General features: G+C 42.2%; 1 protein-coding gene across 1 annotated transcript in view; it reads left to right on the forward strand.

Annotated features, from left to right (window-relative positions):
- Positions 1-27,192, forward strand: part of CUZD1 (CUB and zona pellucida like domains 1) — a 253,994-nt gene that overhangs the window by 165,448 nt on the left and 61,354 nt on the right. The window contains exons 7-8 of the mRNA XM_078643992.1: positions 17,622-18,010; positions 21,940-22,208. Of these exons, the coding sequence (XP_078500118.1) occupies positions 17,622-18,010; positions 21,940-22,208 (658 nt within the window). The remainder of the gene's footprint in view (positions 1-17,621; positions 18,011-21,939; positions 22,209-27,192) is intronic.

The following is a 27,192-nucleotide window of genomic DNA, read 5'->3' on the forward strand; positions in this document are numbered from 1 at the left end:
TTATCTCCGCGAAGCGGAGCGCTGTTACAGATATATATCTTGTTTTTGAACGTTAATTTCTCAAAATGCACTGAAGCACATATATTGAGACATAGCAAAGGCACATCGGGCTACCAGTCCCTAATATTTTACCAAGTTTCGTGCAAATCCATTCAGCCGTTCGATTATTATTATTATTTTTTTTTTTTGCCCCGCGGGGCCCTTTTAAAACCTCCACATCAAACCTAGGGGGTCAGCGAGGATCTACTATGCCCCCTTATGGTCATTTGCCCCTTCGCTTTGGCCTCCTCTTGTCTCTCGATCCTACCGAGAGACAAGATGGCGGCCGCTACGTACTGTTTGGAATGTTTACAGACACCGGAGAGCCAATCAGCTTCGCTTCGCAAAGCTCCGTAACGCGAAAAGTACGCGAAGCGGTGCGCTGTTACAGATATATATCTTTTTTTGAACGTTAATTTCTCAAAATCCACTGAAGCACATATATTGAGACCTAGCAAAGGCACATCGGGCTACCAGTCCCTACAATTTTGTCAAGTTTCGTGCAAATCCATTCAGCCGTTCGATTATTATTATTAATATTTTTTTTTGCCCCGCGGGGCCCTTTTAAAACCTCCACATCAAACCTAGGTGGTCAGCGAGGATCTACTATGCCCCCTTATAGTTATTTCCCCCTTTGTTTTGACCTCCTCTTGTCTCTCGATCCTACCGAGAGACAAGATGGCGGCCGCTACGGACTGTTTGGAATGTTGACAGACGCCGGAGAACCAATCAGCTTCGCTTCACAAAGCTCCGTTGCGCGAAAAGTCCGCGAACCAGTGCGCTGCCCGGTCCGCTGTTACAGATATATATCTTTTTTTAAACGTTAATTTCTCAAAATCCACTGGAGCACATATATTGAGACCTACAAAAGGCACATCGGGCTACCAGTCCCTACAATTTTGCCAAGTTTCGTGCAAATCCATTCAGCCGTTCGGGCTAAAAGTGAGGCCAACCGCCCTATGGAAAACTCAATGTTAAAAACACGTTTTGGGACCCCCCTTTTTTCTCGGCCCCCACTGGACGAACCCCCCCCAAATTTTCAAGGGCTGCTCAGAAACAAAATGTGCCATTTTCCTGAAAATTTCAGCCAATTCCGTCCACAAACGCCAAAGTTATTAGACATAGAATTTTCAAAAAACCCATAGAGAAAAAATCCTAACTATATATACCTACTGGCGACCGCCAGTAGGTAATATGTGTTTGTGTGTATATATATATGTGTGTGTGTATATATATATATATATATATATATATATATATTACCTACTGGCGATAGCCAGTAGGTATATATAGTTAGGATTTTTTTCCTATGGGATTTTTGAAAATTCTATGTCGAATAACTTTGGCGTTTGAGGACAGAATTGGCTGAAATTTTCAGGAAAATGGAACATTTTGTTTCTGAGCAGCCCCTGAAAATTTGGGGGGGTTTCGTCAAGGGGGGGCCGAGAAAAAAGGGGGTCCCAAAACGTGTTTTTCCCATGCAATTTTCCATAGGGCGGTTGGCCTCACTTTTAGCCTGAACGGCTGAATGGATTTACACCAAACTTGGCAAAATTGTAGGGACTGGTAGCCCGATGTGCCTTTGCTATGTCTCAAGATATAGGCTCCAGTGGTTTTTACGAAAATTAACTTTGAAAAATATATATTGGGCTACATTGGGCTATATATATGTTGGAGCCCAAATGTAGCCCAATGTAGCCCAATGTAGCCCAATGTAGCCCAAAGATGGCCACCAGAGACAAAAAAAACAAATGTAGCCCAAATATCAGCCAGATGTAGCCCAACTATAGCCCAATGACAGAATGTCCCAGAGTGTTCTAAAGAACAACTAGAGTGCTAACAGTCCTACTTATTACAAAGGTATGGCACACCTGAAGCCATCTTGATTGGAATAAAGTGGTAACTCTTAAAACATTTAATTTAAAAATGAACAAAATGAGGGGGTTCATTTTGCCATAGAAAGTATGATTAGCGAATATATGACGAAATCCCGCATACCATCAGTCCGCAAAAATAATCCCGCATGTACTATTAGGCCGCAAATTAAAATAACGAAAACTTTTAGAACGAATATGCCTTTAGCATACACTAAACAACTAAACTACCCTAAACCCTAAAACACTACCCCCAGCATGACCCTACACTACACAAACAGTACAACACTACCCTAAACCCTAAAACACTACCCCCAGCATGACCCTACACTACACAAACACTACAACACTACCCTAAACCCTAAAACACTACCCCCAGCATGACCCTACACTACGCAAACACTACAACACTACCCAAAACCCTAAAACACTACACCCCAGCATGACCCTACACTACGCAAACACTACAACACTACCCTAAAACCCTAAAACACTACCCCCAGCATGACCCTACACTACACAAACACTACAACACAACCCTAAACCCTAAAACACTACCCCCAGCATGACCCTACACTACGCAAACACTACAACACAACCCTAAAACACTACCCCCAGCATGACCCTACACTACGCAAACACTACAACACTACCCTAAACCCTAAAACACTACCCCCAGCATGACCCTACACTACGCAAACACTACAACACTACCCAAAACCCTAAAACACTACACCCCAGCATGACCCTACACTACGCAAACACTACAACACTACCCTAAACCCTAAAACACTACCCCCAGCATGACCCTACACTACGCAAACACTACAACACTACCCTAAACCCTAAAACACTACCCCCAGCATGACCCTACACTACGCAAACACTACAACACTACCCTAAACCCTAAAACACTACACCCAGCATGACCCTACACTACGCAAACACTACAACACTACCCTAAACCCTAAAACACTACCCCCAGCATGACCCTACACTACGCAAACACTACAACACTACCCAAAACCCTAAAACACTACCCCCAGCATGACCCTACACTACGCAAACACTACAACACTACCCAAAACCCTAAAACACTACCCCCCAGCATGACCCTACACTACGCAAACACTGCAACACTACCCAAAACCCTAAAACACTACCCCCAGCATGACCCTACACTACGCAAACACTACAACACTACCCAAAACCCTAAAACACTACCCCCAGCATGACCCTACACTACGCAAACACTACAACACTACCCAAAACCCTAAAACACTACACCCCAGCATGACCCTACACTACGCAAACACTACAACACTACCCAAAACCCTAAAACACTACCCCCAGCATGACCCTACACTACGCAAACACTACAACACTACCCTAAACCCTAAAATACTACACCCCAGCATGACCCTACACTACGCAAACACTACAACACTACCCAAAACCCTAAAACACTACCCCCAGCATGACCCTACACTACGCAAACACTACAACACTATCCTAAACCCTAAAACACTACGCCCAGCATGACCCTACACTACGCAAACACTATAACACTACCCTAAACCCTAAAACACTAGCCCCAGCATGACCCTACACTACGCAAACACTACAACACTACCCTAAACCCTAAAACACTAGCCCCAGCATGACCCTACACTACGCAAACACTACAACACTACCCTAAACCCTAAAACACTACCCCCATCATGACCCTACACTACGCAAACACTACAACACTACCCTAAACCCTAAAACACTACCCCCAGCATGACCCTACACTACGCAAACACTACAACACTACCCTAAACCCTAAAACACTACCCCCAGCATGACCCTACACTACGCAAACACTACAACACTACCCTAAACCCTAAAACACTACCCCCAGCATGACCCTACACTACGCAAACACTACAACACTACCCAAAACCCTAAAACACTACCCCCAGCATGACCCTACACTACGCAAACACTACAACACTACCCAAAACCCTAAAACACTACCCCCAGCATGACCCTACACTACGCAAACACTACAACACTACCTTAAACCCTAAAACACTACCCCCCAGCATGACCCTACACTACGCAAACACTACAACACTACCCTAAACCCTAAAACACTACCCCCAGCATGACCCTACACTACGCAAACACTACAACACTACCCAAAACCCTAAAACACTACCCCCAGCATGACCCTACACTACGCAAACACTACAACACTACCCAAAACCCTAAAACACTACCCCCCAGCATGACCCTACACTACGCAAACACTACAACACTACCCAAAACCCTAAAACACTACCCCCAGCATGACCCTACACTACGCAAACACTACAACACTACCCAAAACCCTAAAACACTACCCCCAGCATGACCCTACACTACGCAAACACTACAACACTACCCAAAACCCTAAAACACTACACCCCAGCATTACCCTACACTACGCAAACACTACAACACTACCCAAAACCCTAAAACACTACACCCCAGCATGACCCTACACTACGCAAACACTACAACACTACCCTAAACCCTAAAACACTACCCCCAGCATGACCCTACACTACGCAAACACTACAACACTACCCTAAACCCTAAAATACTACACCCCAGCATGACCCTACACTACGCAAACACTACAACACTACCCAAAACCCTAAAACACTACCCCCAGCATGACCCTACACTACGCAAACACTACAACACTATCCTAAACCCTAAAACACTACGCCCAGCATGACCCTACACTACGCAAACACTACAACACTACCCTAAACCCTAAAACACTAGCCCCAGCATGACCCTACACTACGCAAACGCTACAACACTACCCTAAACCCTAAAAGACTACCCCCAGCATGACCCTACACTACGCAAACACTACAACACTACCCTAAACCCTAAAAGACTACCCCCAGCATGACCCTACACTACGCAAACACTACAACACTACCCTAAACCCTAAAAGACTACCCCCAGCATGACCCTACACTACGCAAACACTACAACACTACCCAAAACCCTAAAACACTACCCCCAGCATGACCCTACACTACGCAAACACTACAACACTACCCAAAACCCTAAAACACTACCCCCAGCATGACCCTACACTACGCAAACACTACAACACTACCCAAAACCCTAAAACACTACCCCCAGCATGACCCTACACTACGCAAACACTACAACACTACCCAAAACCCTAAAACACTACACCTCAGCATGACCCTACACTACGCAAACACTACAACACTACCCAAAACCCTAAAACACTACACCCCAGCATGACCCTACACTACGCAAACACTACAACACTACCCAAAACCCTAAAACACTACCCCCCAGCATGACCCTACACTACGCAAACACTACAACACTACCCTAAACCCTAAAACACTAGCCCCAGCATGACCCTACACTACACAAACACTACAACACAACCCTAAACCCTAAACCACTACCCCCAGCATGACCCTACACTACGCAAACACTACAACACTACCCTAAACCCTAAAACACTAGCCCCAGCATGACCCTACACTACACAAACACTACAACACAACCCTAAACCCTAAACCACTACCCCCAGCACGACCCTATACTACGCAAACACTACAACACTACCCTAAACCCTAAAACACTACCCCCAGCATGACCCTACACTACACAAACACTACAACACAACCCTAAACCCTAAAACATTACCCCCAGCCTGACCCTACACTAAACAACCACCACAACTCTACACTACACTAACACAACACTACACTACACAACACTACACTACACTACACAATCACTAACCCACGAAAAAATTAACACAAACCCACTTACCTCTCTCGTCATCGTGGTTTTCACAACGCAAATGCATTTACCATACATGCCTTTAAAACGTAATTCTTTGTAAAGGCATGCGCGATAAATGCACATGCGTTTTGAAAAAATGCGGGATAATGGTATGCGAGGTCAATGACCTTGCGGGATAATGGTATGCGGACTGAAAGTCTGCGGGATAAAAAATGCGGGAAAATGGCTGCAAACCATGATTAGCAGCAGACTTCCCTGGTGAGCACTAGCTTTACTACAGTGATCTAATGAGCAACTAGAGTGCTAACATTCAGAATTTATGGCAAATGTGTGACACATCTGAATGCCTTCTTGATAGAACCAAAGTAAACAAGCATTGAAAATGCAATAGATCTCGCCCTCGTTTAAGTTAAAGCCATTCTGTTTGTAATGAGGTGGCTTTTTAGCTTTGCTTTTATTAGTGTTTTTAAAACTTTCATGTAAATAACATGCATATGTATGCATATATGTATATGTATGCATGCATTTATATTTATATAGATATGCAGATTATATATGTTTATATATGTATATTACCTACTGGCGATAGCCAGTGGGTATATATAGTTAGGATTTTTTCTCTATGGGATTTCTGAAAATTCTATGTCTAATAACTTTGGCGTTTGTGGACGGAATTGGCTGAAATTTTCAGGAAAATGGCACATATTGTTTCTGAGCAGCCCCTGAAAATTTGGGGGGGTTTCGTCAAGGGGGGGCTGAGAAAAAAGGGGGGTCCCAAAACGCATTTTTCCCATTCATTTTTCCATAGGGCGGTTGGACTCACTTTTAGCTCGAACGGCTGAATAGATTTACATGAAACTTGGCAAAATTGTAGATATGGTTTGCCCGACGTGCCTTTGCTATGTCTCAATATATGTGCTCCAGTGGATTTTGAGAAATTAACGTTTAAATAAATATATATATCTGTGACAGCCCTCCGGTTAGCGCCCCGGTTCGCGTACCTGACGCGTAACGGAACTTCGCGAAGCGAAGCTGATTGGCTCTCCGGTGTCTGTCAACATTCTAAACAGTCCAGAGCGGCCGCCATCTTGTCTCTCGGTACGATCGAGAGACAAGATGTGGTGAAAAACGAAGGGGGAAATGAAGGAAAGGGGGCAAGGTAGACCACTCCTGACCCCCTAGGATTGATGAGGGGGATTTTAAAGTGCCCCGCGGGGCAAAAAAAAAAAAAAAAATTTGTTTGCGATTTTACGCTGTAGAGGCGCATCCCGGTACGCGAACCGGGCAGCGAACCGGGCAGCTAACCGGGCAGCTAACCGGCAGCGTAGCTGTCAACATTGTAAACAGTCCGGAGCGGCTGCCATCTTGTCTCTCGGTAGGTTCGAGAGACAAGATGTGGTGAAAAAAGAAGGGGGAAATGAAGGAAAGGGGGCAAGGTAAACCCCTCCTGACCCCCTAGGATTGATGAGGGGGATATTAAAGTCCCCCGCGATTTTTCGCGGTAGAGGCGCTTCCCGGTACGCGAACCGGGCAGCTAACCGGCAGCGTAGCGGGAGTCCGCCATCTTGTGTTTTTGGAGCGTCCGGTTCGCGTACCGGGTAGCGTCCCGGTAAGCGTAACAAGGGGAAAACCAAGAGAAACAGTAAAAAAAAAATTAAGGGAATAGATTTCCAGCAAACTTGGCAAAATTGTAGGGACTGTTTGTTTGATGTGCCTTTGCAAGGCCTCAAGATATGTGCACGTGTGGATTTTGTCTAATTAAGGTTAAAACAAATATATATATCTGTAAGCGTGCTCCGGCACGCTTACGTTACGGGTTTTGTTTGCGCTGCAGAGCCGATACGTCACGGTTATGCGACGCGTCATGAGGCGTCTCACGTGGCTACGTGATACGTCACGTAATAAAGAATATATTTTACAGCTATAGATATTAGCTTTTAAAAAAACAATGAAATTCACTGAAAAAACCATAGGTTATAGACCATATATAGTTAGGAATTTGCATTTACAAAACCTTGAAAATTCACTGAAAAAACCATAGGTTAGAGACCATATATAGTTAGCTGGACATTTTATTGACATAAAACCAATGAAATTCCATATATAGTTAGTTGCACTAACTATATATCGCGCACCCGCAATCCACTGCTGATGATGTCACATATTACATCATTCATGACATGGTCAGTGACATCACTGATGACATCACTGATGACATCTCAAATGACATCTCAAATGACATCACTGATGACATCATGACACACCAATACCAGTTACTACATACGCACTCACTGATTCCTACGTCTACACACACATTCACTCATTCACCCATACAATCACTCATACATACAGTCACTCATTATTACAACACTATCATATGCACTCATACACCTATGCAGACACTCACACACTGCCACTCATCCATGGAGTTACTCACACACCTAGTCAGTCCTGTAAAGAATCAATCACACTTCCATTTCCTCATCTATACAGTTAAACACAGAACACCATACTTCAGTGACATCACTGATGACATCACTGATGACATCTCAAATGACATCACTGATGACATCTCAAATGACATCACTGATGACATCATGACACACCAATACCAGTTACTACATACGCACTCACTGATTCCTACGTCTACACACACATTCACTCATTCACCCATACAATCACTCATACATACAGTCACTCATTATTACAACACTATCATATGCACTCATACACCTAGTCAGTCCTGTGAAGAATCAATCACACTTTGATTTCCTCATCTATACAGTTAAACACAGAACACCATACTTTTCACACATATACTAACACATACTTACTCTCTTATACAATCACTGATACAAGTACACATTGATATGCACAGAGTCACACACCTCCCAGCCAGCCACACACACACTCAGTCTTCCATACATCCACTCATTCTTCAATATGTAAAACATATTTAAACTTTATAAAAACACACAGACACTAGATGATGTCATCAGTGATGTCATTTGAGATGTCATCAGTGATGTCATTTGAGATGTCATCAGTGATGTCATCAGTGATGTCACTGACCATGTCATGAATGATGTAATATGTGACATCATCAGCAGTGGATTGCGGGTGCGCGATATATAGTTAGTGCAACTAACTATATATGGAATTTCATTGGTTTTATGTCAATAAAATGTCCAGCTAACTATATATGGTCTCTAACCTATGGTTTTTTCAGTGAATTTTCAAGGTTTTGTAAATGCAAATTCCTAACTATATATGGTCTATAACCTATGGTTTTTTCAGTGAATATATATATACATACACATATATACATACACATATATACATGCACAAGGATTATAGACCTCTGACTCCGACATGCTCCTTTAACTTAAAACTCTCCTAGCTCAGTAACTTCCTCAACTCTTTCCTCACCTGTTGAACCTTCCCCAATGGGAGACCATGAAACATAAGAGCTCCATTATCTTTGCTGGCTTCTGTCTGTTCACTATATAACCCAGCAAGCCATTGTGAGCACTAAATGATCCTGAGCCATCAAGAGGATATTACTGAGATACACAATTAACCTACCACCTCTTTGTCTCAAAGAACCCATAACAGATGTCAATAATTGTGAAAAAATATTATGGTGCTTAAAATAGGCCGAAAGATAAACAAGAACATTTGCCACCATCTGATGCTCCATCCAACAATTGAAAATCTATGATGGTTCTTGTGAATCAGATTCATAAAATAATAATCTTTGAGAATCAGCCTTACCATCTGTTTTTAAGGACTGAGAATATCTCCTAAGAGATGTATCTCTTCCAACTTGAAGTGTTGATATGACTTATTGATTTAACTCTCTCAAATGTATAACCATACTCATCCCTAGGTTCTGTATACCCTTCTTAATCTTCCTCACTAGAAATAACGTGCTTACAAATGCTGCTTCTGTCAAACTGAGTTATTCTGTAGCTCCTAGCTTTCGCACTTCATCAACCTCTCCGTCCACCATGTTTTTCCTTCTCTGAAAAACATATCTGACGTGGAAGATGCTTCTGAGCTAGAAATCCCAGACATTCCTCTGTATAACCCAACACAGAGCATCTGAAGTTATTTTCTTCCACTTGTCTCAGTTAAACCTTATCCTCCCTCCCACCGTTGGAGGGGAATTATTGGAAAGGAAAACTACACTCACCTGATGAATTGTCTGTAGGCTTTCCTCTTCCACAAATGTCCCTAGCCCTGCCTCCTCTCCCTTACTGAGGGTAGAAGTATGTTGCTGCCTGAATCATCCAAACATATCCCTTCCTATTCTATAATTCTGTTGTCCTTGGAAAAAGGTCTGCGGTCTAAAGAAGACACGACTGGAAATGTGACTTGTCCTCTGCTGTACCTATCAAAAACACCGCCCAAAAATGTTTTTATCATGGAGCTCTGTAGTATGTCTAGATGTGAGAATATAAGGCCTTGTGCTTTAGGGTCCTCCGTTATATCCATAGAAAACAACTTAGACTCCATTCTCATGAGAATATTGTTCCTCCTCACTACTGCAATAGCTTAGTTCATATTTCCAACCAAACATACTGTCTTCTCTATTCACAGTCTTCAGCAGTCATTATCTGTACCAGTGCCTTCAGCGGGGGACTATTCAGGCATATCAAAGATATGTGCCACGTCGTCAACAGCAACTAACAATTTATCTTGGCAAATCTTTTAAGATTGTCAGTACGTTTTCGTGTCCTTACCCAATTTCATTGTGACCTTTGCTATCTTGAGGTCTTGCTCTTTAGTGAGGCAAATACTTTTATGAGCAGCCACTGGTCTTCAGAATTTTGACTTCAAGAAGTTACACCGTCTGGCTCCAAAGACTTTCTCAACTTTGCATGCAAGTACTTGGCTACATAATCCATGGGCTATCAATTCCCAGATCAGGGATGTTGACGTCTCCCAGGCTCAAACATCTCTCCTCTTAGGGGATCCCTAATTAGTTGCTTACCTGGCCTACTTTCACCTGTATTATCACAAAAGAAATCTACTTACATACGGTCAGCATCCTGCAAAACTAATACATCTTGTAGAAACCAGCAACCACATCTCTGGAGAATCTCTTTTTTTTGGCCATTCTTTCTTTATCTAGAAGGCAATTTCTCCTGTCATTGTTCCTCACCATGCAGGCTGAAATTGCATTGCAAAGGAGCCATATTTAGTAGAAAACTCTCCCTGCTTTTTAATCAGCAAATAGTATTTTCTAGAAAAGGCTTGCATTGTTGAATTTTCTAACAGTTAACCTATATTTATTTCTCCTTTTACCATCCTCTTCATCCGAGTCCAATCAGGGAAAAAACTTCCTCACAACCATCCAAATCAGTCTTTCTTGTCGTTTTCTGTGAACATCTATCCTTAAAAGCTGCACTTACCTCCTGAGCTACTATCGGTCTCATGTCCTTGGCAATCAACCTCCTCAACGTGGAGTAGTGTGGCTCACTGGTTAGAGGCGGCAGACCCGGGAGCAAAAGTTGGCCTGGGACCAGGGTTCAATTCCCGACGCGGCAGGGTCGTGGACTTGGGTCAGCGGACTCGATAATTCTCGCTTCGGTGCTTACTCTAATCAGGGGTTCCACTCGGCAACTCTGGGCATTAGCTTGCCCAATCTCCACAACGGCCCCATCAATTCCAGGGATGCCTGGCTCCACCTTGGGGACTCCCAGCAGGGACCATCCCACAGGGAAAGCCAGGACGGGTTCCCCAGAGTTATACAGCGCCAGGAAACCTACGGACGGGTAGCAGTGCGCTTTACAAGCTCAAATACATTTACATTTACATTCTTGGTCAGCTCACTAGCCAACAGAACAGAATAGATCATATAGTAAAGACTTCTAAAAATATCTCCACCTACACAGCCTCTAAAGCCTGTCACTCCCATTCGATGTAAAGAAAACAACCAGGCCTAACCATCTCTAAAATAGCCACCTTATTTCGTCAATACACCATTATAGTAGTAGCACCTCGACAGTAAAATGGCTGTCTCTGTGCATTAGTCCCATTTCTATTTCTTTGTCCCAAACTGCCACCACAAATGTGCGTGAAAAGATGAAACGCTGCTCCCCCTGCTTACACATCTTGGAACTGAAGGACTATTGACCCCACTTGCTGTCACAAGGTAAAACAAGCGCATGAGTAACCTTGTAGTGAACTTCACTTACAACACAGAACAGCAATCAACAAATATTGTTGGGTATGATACGAACACCGGCCACCTACCATAATCCGCAGGGCCTCCTCCCTAATCTGCCATTCAAAATTAAAGTACTTTCATCTGGCTCTATCCATCATCATAAAATGCTCCGCCTAAACAAACAAACAAACAAACACTCATTCGAATAAAAATTGCTCAATGAAAAAATTCTCGTTTACCAGTCCACACATACTTTCCAAGCTAGTCGACACCTATAAACACTATACAAAGGTTTGTGAATCTCGACTCAAACACAGTCTCAAATAAACACTCAAAATAGGAGGACAATTCGAAAAGTGATTTATCCTTGAGACGCAGCATTAAAAGAGGCTGCATTCCAGGGGGTTAAAAATGTTACAACGTTTGAATTTCTACAGCATTGTGCTGCTTGGAAAGTGTAATTAAAGAAGACTGCACCTTATCAGAGGACCTAGTCTAGATATAACATTGGCAAGCTTCGTTTTACCATTTTGAATAACTACAGTACAAGGCACTGGGAACTACTTTGACTATACATCAGTCTCTAGGAGTCAGGGACTGGGTCACACTTCCATAACAGAAAGGTAGGGTCTGGGAAGTTTAGCTAGATTCACTCGGAATGTCACCAATTACAGCGGAGTTCACTGTCTAAGAATTGCTACAACCAAATTCCCAAAGGAGTGAGCTGAAAAGGAATGAGAAAGAGAAGACCATTTGGAAGAGTTCCCATGTACCAAATGAAAGAAAGTAAATAAGAATGTGCAGCTTTACCTTCCATCTCTGGGCCTAGAAGCTTTTTTGAGGGGTAAGGGAGCTATCCTCCTACTGACTCCAGAAGGAAAGAGGGGGACTCATATCCTGATTAGAAGAAGTCTAGGACGTTCTTAATTGAATCTGGGAAAGTGTGGAAGTTCTTGAGGACAGAATTAGCTGCATCTTCCAGATAGAAACCAGTAGGAACTTTGAAATTTGACACCTCTGTAGGAAAAGGACTAATGTCAAGCCTACCAGACAAAGAGGCAGCCTCTGCAGTTTCCTTGCTTGTATGATCAGCTCTGAGAATTCTTCCGCAAACTTCAAGGATCTAGTAGGACTACGAAAAATAGGTAATTGACTTTCTTAATCCCTCCCTGTCCCTTCCAGACTTACCCTGTGGATGATTTTGTGCCCTTTAGAATTATTTCAAAGGCCAAATGTAAATATTGAGAGCAGGAAAAGGCACCAAAGTGTGTCTGATGAAGATGCAACCTCTGCAGCTATACTTTCCTGGGTTGCTCTGTTTGAGGCGTTTTGCCATTAAATCTTGAATTACCAACAAACAGTGAAAATGACAGTCGACCATGTGTGTTATTGCTTAGATACAACAAAGTGCCTTGCCTCGCTCAGTATGTTCACCTTCCAAAAAAGTGATAACGTCTGAAGGTAAATTGTTTTATATTGTTGAGTCACAAGCCCTTGTCAGAACTAGCCTACCTCCACTTACTAGCCTTCTGCAAAAATGCCTACTTCTGGGTCCTCCATAAATATTGACCAGAGCAAACCAGCAGTCTGTATCTGACCTGGCTCCAATGAGAGTCTGTAATGGATTGCATTGGTTTATTGTTTCTATTGTTTACTATGGATTACTATCGATTAATATGGATCACCTGATCTTTATATCTAATTTTTATTATTTTGGTGTCGTTTTAAACATAACATTATTTTAATTTCCACTAGAATAATTTGGAAAAGTAACTCATTTCTTAATTATAGTGTAGTATTTTGCAGTTCACATACCACATTTATTTTGGTTTGTGGAAGGACTTGTGCCAAGCTACCAAAGGTAAGCTAGGGATCCCTCATAGAAAATGTTTAACTTATTAGGTATTAAGCATTTTTTATTTTGTCGGAGGTCAGCACAGCGCATAAGCACAGGAAAGTCACTCTCCCCATACTTTACCAATCTAGTATCCTGTCTCCAGATTGACTGAAGACTTGTATTATAAACTGAGTCATTAGTTAGAGAGGGTTAGAAGCCCCACTCAAATAGCAAATCCTTGTTAGTGTGAGCCACTAAAGACACTAAAAAACCTGTAGCTTGGTGCAAAAGTAGTCAGGCTTAACTGACAGCAATTTGTAAAGTCTTTATGCAGCATTCAAACTGGAATAAAGTGAAAACACAACCCAAGACAAAACAATAAAAAAAAATGGTGGAATTTAATAAATAAAATGACACTGCATGAACAAATACGCAATCAGTAGAATTTTTGTTATGAATTTTTAAATTTAGAGCCAAAAAGCACGAAATGCCACTCACAGATTTCTGGTCCCGCTGGACCATGTCCGAATCACAAGTTCAGGCTGACCGCCATGATGCACGGTTCAGATACAGGATCAGGTTCGTCCCTTTGAAGAATATACCTTCTCGGAGTCCAAGTCCACGCAGAGAGCCTCAGCAGAGCTTCGTGTTGGCGGAGGCCGGAGGAGTCCGTTAGCGGCGCAAGAGGCAGTCATCATTGGAGCTTCATACTTGCAGGAAATGCAGGCAGTTACTGTTTGGCACAAAGAGCAGGTCGCCATCAGGACTGCACATTGGCGATTGTTGTGTTCCTGTACCTAAAACAGGAGGTCAGCCAATTGACCTTTGGAGTCACTTCTGATGACCCTGGGTTCACGGCAAGCTGGTCTAGTCTTCCTTCTTCAGACAGCAGGGCAGTCCTTTTTCTGAATCTTCCACAGGTCCAGATGTGTCCTGATGAAAGGATTCAAATGTGCCACATTTATATATAGTGCCAGCCTTTGTGTGAGGTACAATTTCTGGCCTACTCCCAAACAGGTTCTGGTCAGTAATTTTCTTTCCCCTGAGTTTGGCTCAAACTATCTACGTTGACAAAGGCAAAGTCAAGCTTGGTGTCAGGTTCCTTTGTGTGTGCGGCAGGCAGGGTCTTTGAAGTGATATCCGGGACAGGGCACAACTCCTCTCCTGCCATCCTTTCAGAAGGATCAACTTCCTCTACACCCAGCCCCTCCTGTCCCCATGTCTGGAAAGAATTCACAACACACCTCAGGACAACCATTCACAGTCATGTGACCCCAGACACTGGAAGAAAGCCACATTGGTTTGGGAACGAAATAGCAACTTTCTAAAAGTGGCATCTTCAGAATAGTAACTTAAAATCCAATATTAACATTAAAGAGGATTTTAAATTACAATTCAAATGAATGGAAAAAGCATTTTTTTGTCCGTCTCTAAACTGAAGTTATCATGTATTTAGTGTAATAAGGTAACTCACAGATAGCTAATGGGAGAGAGAGTCTTGTTACAGTGAAACATAACTTTAGGAATGTATTGCTGTCGGTACATGTAAAACTCAAACACATATATATCATACTTTTTAAATAGCATTCACCCTGCCTTATGAGCCTATAGCGCCTACTTTAGGGGTGACTTACAAGTACTGAAAAGGAAAAGTTAGGCATGGTAAAAGGTTTATTGTGCTAGGTCGAAATTACAATTCAAACCAGCCCTTCAGGCTGCAGTGGCAGACTTGAGACATGTGTTACAGTGCTACTTTAGCGGGTGGCACGAGTGCAGAAGCGCACTAGAAGCATTTAATTTACAGGCCCTGGGTACATGTAGTACCTTTATTAGGGATTTATAAGTGAATTAAATGAAATAATCATGTATATTCCAATTATATCATGTTTGGAAGCGAGAGCACAAGTACTTTACGACTGGTTATCATGTGTAAAGTGCACAGAGTCCTAAAAGTCAACAAAAGCGGTTCAGCAAAGGAAGGCAATAATTTGGGATGACCCTGCAGAAAGCGCCCAGTCCAACAACCTGTTTTAATGGACTAAATATCACACACTAACTCGGCCTTGAATTACTTATGAGGAAAAGATCCTTCTCTTTTTTAATATTATATGGCTCGAAAGTTAGAATGAGAACAAATTAGAGGCATTTAAGAAACAGCAGAAAATATAAAGACTGTCCTGAAATATGCTTAAGTGCACCTATTCAGAAAAATGGTCGAAACTACAGTTAACATATTTTTAGAGCCCATTTATGAGAACTTTCTTTGCACTGAAAAAAACAAGTGATGATGCTATTGTGGCATCAGTTGTGGCAAAAAAAATTAACAAGAAAGATCCCTGCAGCATTCCACGCATAAGAGGAAACGCCTTGGTCAATGTACTATTTAGACGGATGCGAGCCTGAGATAGTGTGTACAACAGCCTAACAACCGCTAAGAACCATTCCGGCATCCCAAATCAACAACTGGTTCTTGCTTGCAAGGTAGACTATGACTGCGTCTCTATCTGGTATTGTATGGACCGTGTATTTCTTGATATATCTGTACAGAATACACTGTTGTATAGGATGGTATTATATGCCACTCTCTGTATTGCTACACTGTAATGCTGTGATCATTGGGTTTAAAAAAAAAAATCTCTTCCTTTGTATGTTTATCGTAAAACTCAATAAAAAGCAAACATTCACCTAGCATTGCCACTAAGCCTGCTCAACAACTGCTGATCACTGGGCACCATGCCAAAGCAGGACCACCAAATACGCATCCACAATGGGGGGCAGTCCAGCAGCCAGTGTGAAGATTCCAGATTTGCAGGTGGTGTACCACATCCCACAAGTGAAGCCTGGTTGATTCCGCAAGGTCTGTTTAAAAAAAACTTTGTTTTAATCAGTTGTCTATGGACTGAATAAAACGAACGTAGCGATTGGCAATGCAGGGCTGAAAACTGCTGCAGGAATCACAGGTCACTCCAAGGTAAGGGAATTCAGAGACTCTTAAATTATGTTCACCTCTAATGGCAGTGGGTCTAACTTTAACATTTCTCCTCCCACACATCATGTAGTTGGTTTTAGTTATATTAACTTCAAGGTCCAAATTATCCATAAAGAGCACAAAATTCTCAATATGGTCCCGTAAACCACCAGGCGTGCGGGCTAACAAAACCGCATCTTCTGCGTACACATTTTCATTGAGTTTACCAAAGGTAGATCTTTCCTGTTGCTGAGAGGAATGAGTTCCAGCCATTTATATATATTGGAGAAACAAGATTGGTGCTAGAACACACCCCAGACGTACGTACACCTGTGGCCAATCTAAAAGTGTCTGTACATTCTCCCCTCCAACTTTATAAAGCAATGTCACTCATCTCGTTTTGTTCTCCAATAGTGCAAACACTTGGTATACATTCATTCACTGGGATCTCTTTTCACTTCCGGCTCCAACCTGTAAACCACAGATGTCCGATTAAGGGCTGGATTTATGCCAGTCTTCGAGGACATCCAAAAAATATATATTTACATGTAATTTTCCACATGGAACTGGGGTTTATCGTCAGTGGTTCGCCTAAAAGACTGGCATTAAAACTTCTCCACGTCAAATGATGACAATAAATATTGAAAATGTAATTTCAGGGATCCCAGGGTTGACCTTCTATAATGATTGGGATAGGGCTAAGATGCCAATATGTGGATGGCACCCTTTGAGGTTATCAAACATGTTAGGTTTTGATAGTCCTTCTCACGTCTAAATCATTACGGATTCACATACTGAGATCAATGTTCTTTTGTTCAATGTTCTATATAAGTGTCTAATGGTCCCCAATGGCAAAACTGAGAATGTTATTTTTTTGTATTTTTGTTTTAGGTTGTAGAAAACCACACAGTAATTTACACAAATGTCATCACTGCTTCCCCCGGTGGGGCAGTAGTAACACGACAGAAGATGTTGCAAATCATTGCCAGGTGTGAGATGAGCAGTAAGACCATTGTGGAAATCATGTACACGACAGAGAATGACATCATTCAGATGGAGAGCAGCAATAACCACTATGACATCAGCATTAATTTCTTCAAGTCTGCTGCATTTGACGAACCTGTGAATGAATCGCCATACTACGTGGAACTGAACCAGACACTCTACACAGAAATTGCGCTCCACTCATCTGACTCCAATCTTGAGGTGTTCATCGAATCATGCATTGCATCTCCAAAGTCAAACTTTGGCCCTCCAAACTATGACTTAATCCAATATGGGTAAGAAGCTTGAGAACCGATGAATGGGCTAACAAGTGCCTTTCACATATGCAGCGTATTATTGTTGCAGTTGTCAGATGGGAGGCCCAAGGAAGATGGGAAGCTGGAAAGGGTTCCCAGTGAATGTGCTAGTAAGGGCTGTCCCCTAAAGGAAGCAGTAATAAAAGAATGTTTCCTCTACTGGCTCTCAGATTTTGTAGATTTCATCAACATGTCTTGGCAGAGTAGTAATACTCAATCCAAGGTCAAAAGGATAGGGCTGCTTGGAATACAAAACACCATATGAGGGTTGTCACAGTTAATGATTGTTAAAAGCTACAGTTGAATACCAGGAGATTGTCCAAGGGTAGGTCATTTGAGATGCATAAATGATTAACTGACTGACTGTTCTAAGTAATGCACCAGTTGCAAGCAGGTTTGACAACAGTTATTCCAAATGAGAGTGTAACAAGTCAGCTGTTGTTTTTGCTTCTACTAAAGTGACCTGATTTGAATTTTAGCAATGCAGAAGCTGTATGTTTGGGATGATGGATATTTAAATGTTCAAAACATTATAACCCAATGCTTGAAAACTATGCCAGACGTCGGACATTCAAACAGGCAACATAGAACACTGCTGGTGGACTGATGCACCCCACTTGGTGGGAGCAATCCCACCAAGTGGGATTGCTCTTCCCCAAAATGGGAGTCTACTAGAAACCAAAGTGGATCCTACTTGTCTGGTAAGAAGTTTTTGATGGAAAAAGGTGGGTTTTAGAGCTCTTACAGAAGGGCATTCAAATGGTGGGGCCCAAATTGTGAACTATGACTGGCGTATTAGAGTTGATATAGGTAGGGAGGAAGAAGCCAGGCCACAAATATTCCTGGTAGCATACCAAACGTTAGATGCATGCAGTATTGTGCAGTCAGTCTGGTAATTGAATGTATTTCTTCCTGACATAAGAACAATGCATCCCATCAATGTGGTCTCTAGGGCTAGGACAAGGTGGTGGACTGTACAATAAACCGATCAGAGCCGAGGGAAATAGGGTTGGAAGAGACATATGGGAGGAACAATGGTCAGGAGCATTCTGCAACCAGTGAAACACGTTTCATAATTTTGATATATAAACAACGACAGCATATTCACCAACACATGATCTCCCAGAGCATGAGATAAAGACAAGGCACTCCGAAGGAGACCAAAAGTTTGTAGTTGTGCTATCAGGGAGGAAATCAAAGGACCTTGAATAGAAACAAAGCCCAGTAAAGTATGCAAAGAGACTGGCACTGGATCCACTTGGCCAGCAGCCACCAAGGCAGGACACACACAGCTGTTGTAATATGGCTAGTTCTCTTTAGACAAAGCAAGATGCAACCTGCTGCATTCTAAGCCCTTTGAACTTGCATGAGAAAATAGGGAATGTTGTGTATATATGATCTTCCCTTAGTTAAGTCTGTTTAATATGATGGTCCATTCAAGAGTATGGATATAAAACGTGCAAGATTTAACCACCATTTAGACTTAAGGGATTAGGTGGAGTTTTACAGCGATGCAGATGCCCTGATTTTCGATGGAGAGTGAAGGTGAAAGCTAGATTCCAAGGTCACAGTTATAGCAGAAGGCCAGCGTTACTAAGTGGTGCTAACTAGAAAGATCCACCCTCAAATACAACTAAAAAACATATTCAGACAAAATCCACACACTAAGTGTTCTGCTTTATAGTATTGCCTCCAGATGGGTTGTGCTACCGATGCACAGAAGCTACAGGGAGTAACTTCTCACAATGGGGTTTAGTGACAGTCCCTCCTATGCGGAGAAGGCAGGAATAGAGAGAACAGGATAGGATGTGAAAAATGAGGGAACCCTATTGATTACATTCTAGAATTATCTTGAGGGGTTGAAGGATAATGAGTGTGGAAATGGAATAGTTCCACATCTAAGTACCATGGATTGTTGTCTCCATGGTACTTACATGTGGAACTATTCCCCCAGGTTAGCAGCATGGGATGAGAAACTCCCAAGGAAAATTATGTCAGTGAGGGGTCGAGAGTGCTAGAGAACCAGAGCGTGAAGAATTTCCTTAGGGAATTAACCTCCCTCAAGGTTAAGAACACAGTTGATACGACGGGTTATGAAAGATGGAAAATAACATAAGATGATATAGCATGAACTGAATGACTGATTCGAGAAGCAAGAACATATCAAGGGTGCATGACAGGAAATTACGAAAAGTTCCTGTGAGGAAGGAGTACAAATGATGGCTTCTGGACGTTTGAAATGAACACAGATCTATTCATTTAGGGCATGTGAAAGTTGCAGAGCAATAGAAAATAAAATCCTGCCTTGTAGTGTGACCTTCTTTGTCAGGCCAGCCAGAGTATATGTTTGCAGTAGCACATCCCACAATTCGTATTATCACACCTCCAGACTTAAGCAATGGAAACAGATAAAGGAAACATTTTATTCCAAAGGAACAGTATGAGCACATATCTATAAATAGGAGTATGAGTGAAGCACACAACAATATATGTTGTGTGTCTCTAAAAGGCAGCAACTGTCTTGTGCACATGTACTTCAGTGAAGCATTTGAGGATTGAAATTAAACGTACGCTTTAGAAAAGACATCCACTCCGCTCACCGATCAGGGAAAAACAGTGATTTCTATGAAGAATTATGCTAATGAAAGATTATCTCACAGAGAAGAATGTCCAAAGAAAACATAGCAAGCTGCAAGGATCTGTTTCATCAGCCAAGGAGTGTTTTGGCATAAGAAATATGGGTTCACACACAGACTAATATTCTTCGATATTGGTTCACTCTTCCTATTACTTCTAAAATGTACTTGGAGTCAGCTAGAAAGTGATAGGCTTCCTAAACTGCAATTTAATAAAAACCTAGGATACATTTTAGGCCAGTTGGATTTAACAATAGAACACTATTTTCCCTCAAACAGAAAGCTGAAACTGGAGTTAAAGTAAGAGAAAGTCATCCTTTTTCCCTGATCACCTCCATTTTTTTGACTGATACTGGTGGCAGCTGACTTGGTCTGCGCCCTGGGATCTGCTTGCCAGCCCCAGGGCCAATGCTCTGAATAAAAAGATATATAGTAACTAGCTGTAATTACAATTGGTGCGGACAACCTACCTTTAAGTCCCTAGCTTATAGTAGGGCATGTAGGTTTAGAGGCTCAGCAGCTTTGAGGCACTTACGTGTGCACTGCTGTATTGCCTGCAGTCAGTTTAAAGGTTAGCCCTGCTTTGTAAGCTGCTTTTAAAAATAAAGTACATGCAAATTCGACGTTAGATTTAAAGGTACTTCCAAAGAATAAAACTACATTCTTTTTACATATAAGTCACCCAAAAGGTTTATCCTGGTGCCCCAAGGGAAGGGTGCTATGTAAAAATAGGCAGGGACATTTTTAACCATGACTATGGTTCCTCTGAAGGTACACCACCGGGCCAGCTGTGATCTCTAAATCTGGCAAGTGGTAGTCCATCATGGCAGCAAACAATGTCCTCCACCACCCTGACTGACCGACTACCACCCACCAAACTCCAAGGGTCTTTATTTTGAGCCAGACATGTCACTAGCAAAATCTCTTGTCCTCTCAATGACATCTCTACAGAGGGAATATGCAACTGTGGCACACTGTTGATACAACTTGTGTAATACTCCCTTCTACGTAGGCTGAGGTCATTGAGTCTAACAGATCTCATAATTCATCATTCAAATGCCCCTACTATCATGGTGTGAAATGGTCACTCTAGAAACGTCTGATGTTCTTCCAAGGACAAGAATGTTGATAATTCAAATGTATAGATAATGGTCATCCTCACAAAACTACAATAGGGTGTATTTAGATTGTGGTATTCTGACTCTACAATGGCAGAAACAACTTGTTCAGCTGCAGAGTTCAACATCCAGCTTTAATCTCATTATCTTGCAGATGTGAGAAGGATGAAACCTGTCATATCAACTCGCTCCATGAAAGTTATGGAAGATTCCAGTTCAGTGCCTTCAAGTTCCTGAAACAGCAGCCATCTATCTACCTACAGTGCAAAGTGGTGGTGTGTGACAGAAATGATACTAACTCACGCTGTACTCAAGGGTGCTTGCCTCGACACAAGAGAGATCTGAGTTCCCACCGTCGAACAGTCAATGCTGTGGTGGGGCCAATTCGCCTCAAAGCAAATCACGGTGCCTTGGACCAATCAGGTGAGCAGATCACAATGCCGGAGGTGACAGTGCCACAAGGCCCTCACACCTGTGAAAAGTGCTTTGAATTAATGGGACAATGGGTGGTGAAAGTGCTGTGTGGCATATATTAAGTGTCACAGACTGATCAGATAACCAATGGTCTGTGCTGAAATCGCTACTGGTTGGCCGAGAAAGTGGGCTGCGTGGTCCTTGATCACAGTACACATCATTTGACCTAAAAGAACAAGCAAGTGAGCAACAGAGGGGTGTGTGGTATGATAAGGTAAAAATATCAGATGTGGTTTTCAATAATCATACCACTGGATGATCAGGTGAAGGGTAGTATTTCTGTACTTCTGAAGACCGGAATCCAGCCAATTGTGGAAGCAGGAAAAATGCATGAACTGAGCTGAAAGTGATGGACAGCTAGGTGTTCAATGGGTGGTATGATATACGCTAATATGTTCATGGTGTAGCATGAATACTTTATAAATACATTACTTAGTGGATCTAAAGGAATGGAATTGTAGGTAGCACATTTTGTGGTTCGCAAGTGTCATTATCTAGAGCAATTGCAACATTAGATGAAGGTGGCTGTGTGGTTTACAAAAAATGTTTAGTACTCCTGATCTCTGCACATTGTCAAAAGGGTCTTCAACAGAGCTAATTCAATGCGAAAGATAAAAAAAAGTGAGATGGATAGCAGATAGGAAGAAGCTTATATTGGGAGAGGAATATGAATTGCCTACCTATCAACTTCTAATGGCGGTAACTACTGGTGAAAAAGCGGATTGTTAGTTGGGGTGGATAGTAGTCCGCTACAAATAATAATGTCACTATTCTTCTTAGGTCCAATAAATATTTCAGTAATTTAAACCTGAGCTTAACCCCAGGTAGCTGTGGCACAAAACAGGCAGACTTAACTTAAGAACATTTGTAAAGCTTTAGAAAGTACTAAAACAGTTACAAAGTTTAAAACAGAACACAATACAAATCCAGCCCCGATTTATATAGAGGATTAATTAATGATTAATGATAGGAATTACACCAAAACAACAAGCATCCAATAAAAGGAACCAGGGATATGATTTTTCATTTTTAAAAATAAAAATAGCGCTAAAAAGCACAAACTGCTGTCATTTGGTTGAGCTGAACCAGAATAAGGGTATGGTTTAAGGCCAACTGTAATTGAGCACGGGTCAGATACAAGGACCAAGTTTGAGGTGTTAAAGTTACCTCCCAACGTGGAAGCAGAAAATGGACTGAGAGAAGAGGGCTCAGCGTCAACAGATTTGTTAGTCTAGATGGAGCCTCTCGCAACTGTTGGTTTAGGCATGAAAAGTTCCAGTGGCAGAAGTTCAAGTTTTTTCTCCCCAGAGGTCTCTGGTTTCATTGCATAATCCATGACGGCAGTGCCAATGAAACTGTGGACAGGAATTCAAGAGGGCGTCAATGGATTCCAGTGCTAAGAGAAAAGAATAGGAGCTACAGTAAAGTCAGGCCCACAGGTGATGCACTCTCAGTGGCTCAGCTAGCAGGTTGGCCCTAGACCTGTGACGGTTCTCTAGTAACAAATTGCAAAACGTTTCTAACCAGCAAGTATTTAGGGTTAGGCAAGAGGAGAACACGGACATTAGCCAAGGGTTCCAGGACCTCTGGAAGACTACTTGGGAGTCAGGACTCACCACACAAAAGTCTCTGGCATGATCCAGGGTGGTCCAGTGGAAACTGATCAGCTGGTCTCTTCAAAGAAGGTAGGATTCTTGCAGATTTTGTGTCCCTGTAGCTTAAAAGAAAGGAGGCCAGCCAACTAACACTTGGAGACCACTTCTTGATCCTAGGTACACATGGGAGTAGTTCCAGCCCTTGGGGTTCTCCTCACAGGTCTCAACAGCAGGTGCATACCTTTTGCTGTCTTCCACAGGTCCCACAGTGTTTCCAAGAGTTTTCCACACTTTTGTCCCAGCCAGGGGGAGGAGGCTCCTGACCCCTTCCTAAGTAAAAGAGAAAAGGTTCACAGGGGTAACCCTACCCAGATTTGCAGCGGGTTATGTGTGCTCTACTGCACACAATCCCACAGTCCCTCCTCTCTATCCAAATCCAACATGACAAAAATGTTCCCCTCTGCATAACTCCTATGCCCTCTGGCCACCCTCCTCTGTGTTAATCAAAACCGTTTTGGGGGGCAGGCTCTCTCCTATTGGAATTAGTGCCTGGCTGGCTAGAGGGGCAGGTCAAGATATTAGTTACATCTGCCTGTGATAGTTGACAGTGTAGGCCTCTGAGTTAATTAAGGTGTTGGCATACCCAGATGGTCACCATGTCAGAGGAACAGAACACCTCCTCCCACCCAAGACCTTTGTCTTAGCAATGGGAGCAAGTTCACACCTCATCAAGGAGCTTTTCAGCTCCAGGATGACAGCTGGAACATCATATAAATGGGTTTCTAGAGGCTTTAAGCAAGCAAAATGGGACTATTTAAACTACCTTTTGTAAAATATTTATAAAAGCCTGACTACCAAGGAATTGGGCTTATACCACATTATTTTAAAGAGTCCAAGAGTTGCCTTTTTAGCTGGTTTCTAGGCAGAGATAACAGTACTTAATTTAATTATTATCCAATCCATTAGACTTTATTCCAATAACACCGTATCCATAAAAGTAGAGAATGTACAAGGATTAAAATCACACAATAGAGCAGTTAAATAGCATGATTACAATTCATAGTACAGTGAACAGTTAACAAATGGGCAAAATAGTAAACAATTACAGTGACAGTATTAAAAATACAGTGTTAAAAACAAAGTGCAAGTGTGCTTTATGGGTCACTCATTGATTTAAGTGCCAACATGCAGAATCAATTAATCATTTTCCAGTTTGAGTCTGCAGCTGAGGGAATCAGTTAATTGGATAGGTAACAGTCTAAAAAAACTGAATTAGCAGCCATTGTGCATATTTTGTATAAAATTTACAAAAGAATAAAAAGTGTAAAAGTGTTTGTCCGCTCTGTCCATCGCATAGCCATGACATGGAATCAAGGTTTGCATTATACCCAAGGGAAAACAGAGCAAATATTTTAGTCACAGCTCTTAAACGAAAAATAAGTCCTCTCTCCCAATGCGACATCTGTAATGTAATGTAGCTGGGCAAGCAGTGTTCGGTTAGCTCAATGGGGATAAATTTAGCGACGGTTTGTTTCTTTGATTCCCTCTATGATCTTTCCGTGCTATAAAGCGCATACAGTGCAGACTCAGGGATTTTTTTATCTATAGTCACAGCTGTGTTTGGGTTTAAAACAGTCCTTCGAAATTAATACTTTTGAAGCTCTTGTTAACCCCAACAAGCCATTGGATGTCAATCCCTTTTTCAAGACCAGTACAGTAATCTATTATCTCCCTAGTGAGAGATGCTACAGGGTTTTTCATTATAGCAAGCCAAAACAATGCAGGATGTGCCCTTATAGAATCTTTGATATAGCTTAGTTTTAGTTCACTATGGCATATGTACTGAGGAGTAGGGATTGATGCACCCAAAAGCTATCTGCACAATGTTCCTCTAATTGGACACTAGAGCTTTTAGCAATGCCCCCAAACCTCTGCACCATAGGTTACTATTGGTATGCACTGTGATTTAAAAAAAATTTAAGATCGCTCGAATTGCTCATGATCTTTTTGGGCGGGGGAGACTAAGGATGGAGTTAGTGGCCTTTGAGAAATTGTGCTGGCAGAAAAACATATGTTCAGACCAGGTGCCGTTCGCAGCAAAGACCATCCCCTAGTAAGGAAAAGTGGCATTGCAAGTTAGTTTTTGGTCTCCCACAGCGATAGAACTTAGGGGATATTTCCTTGGCCCACATGACTTTATAAATGATTTCCTAAAATTTGTGCATAAGTCTAAACCAGTCATGAAATCCATAGTACATTGGGTGTGCGTCCAATTAAAACTGCATCATCTGCATATAAAAGCACCAGAAGGGGCTTGTCTTTGACTCTGGGCCCGTCATCAGTGAGTGTGATCAGGGATTTGTGCAGATTATTAATATAGATAATACAAAGGAGGGGGCTAGGATGCACACCTTGCCTAACCCCTCTACCAACATTGATATCATTGGACACTTCACCCCACCACCAATCCTGACATGCGCTTTCAGGTCAGTGTGTAGGTAGGCCAGAAAGTGGATAAGGGCCAAGCCATAAGCTAGGAGAATAGACCATAAACCGGACCTATTAACAAAGTCGAAGGCAGAGGTCAGGTCCATAAGAGCTAAATAAAGTGGCGAGTGCTGTGCTATAGTGTACTTCCAAATGATCAAATTAAGGTTTAAACACTGCTCATTTGTGCCAACTTTGCTCCTAAAACACAATTGGCATTGTTCTAAAATGTGATCATCCTCAGCTCAAGTAACAATTTTATTATGTAAGACTCTTCCCAAAATTTTAAGGGTGTTGCCTATTAAGGAGATCGGCCTATAACAACTCGGTTGCGAGCGATCGCCCTTTTTAAAAGTAGGAACAATGATGCTAGTGGTCCATGTCTTTGGGAGAGGAGCATTGATAAGTTATTAAAAACATTTTACAACAACGGGGCCCAAAAATCAAGTTTATATTTGATGAGATCAGTGGGTAACCCATCAGGGCTAGGGGCTTTATTGCCCACGATCTGGCGTATGGCCTCCTCAACCTCTGTTATCGATATTGGGACCACAGATGGAGCCCTGTGCTTAAAGGGGTCGAGTTCAAATTCAGGCGCTAAGTAAATTGTGAAAAAATAACTTTCCCAGGTTGCACTTGTTATGTTGTAGCTTATGGGGGTTAACAACTGCCCCATTTTTCTTAGGTCTCTAACAGTAGTCCAGAATATAATCACATTTTTGAAGCTAGCAGCATTAACAAGTGCGTCTCAGTGCTCACTTAATAGTTCTTGCTTGCTGTTGGCGATAGCCCACTTATACGTCTACCTTGATAGCTTGACCAATGAGTTACTCCTTGGGCTGTGTGACAGG

Source organism: Lissotriton helveticus, chromosome 5_1 (genome assembly GCF_964261635.1).
Source record: "Lissotriton helveticus chromosome 5_1, aLisHel1.1, whole genome shotgun sequence".
In the NCBI taxonomy this organism is placed as follows: Eukaryota; Metazoa; Chordata; class Amphibia; order Caudata; family Salamandridae; genus Lissotriton; species Lissotriton helveticus.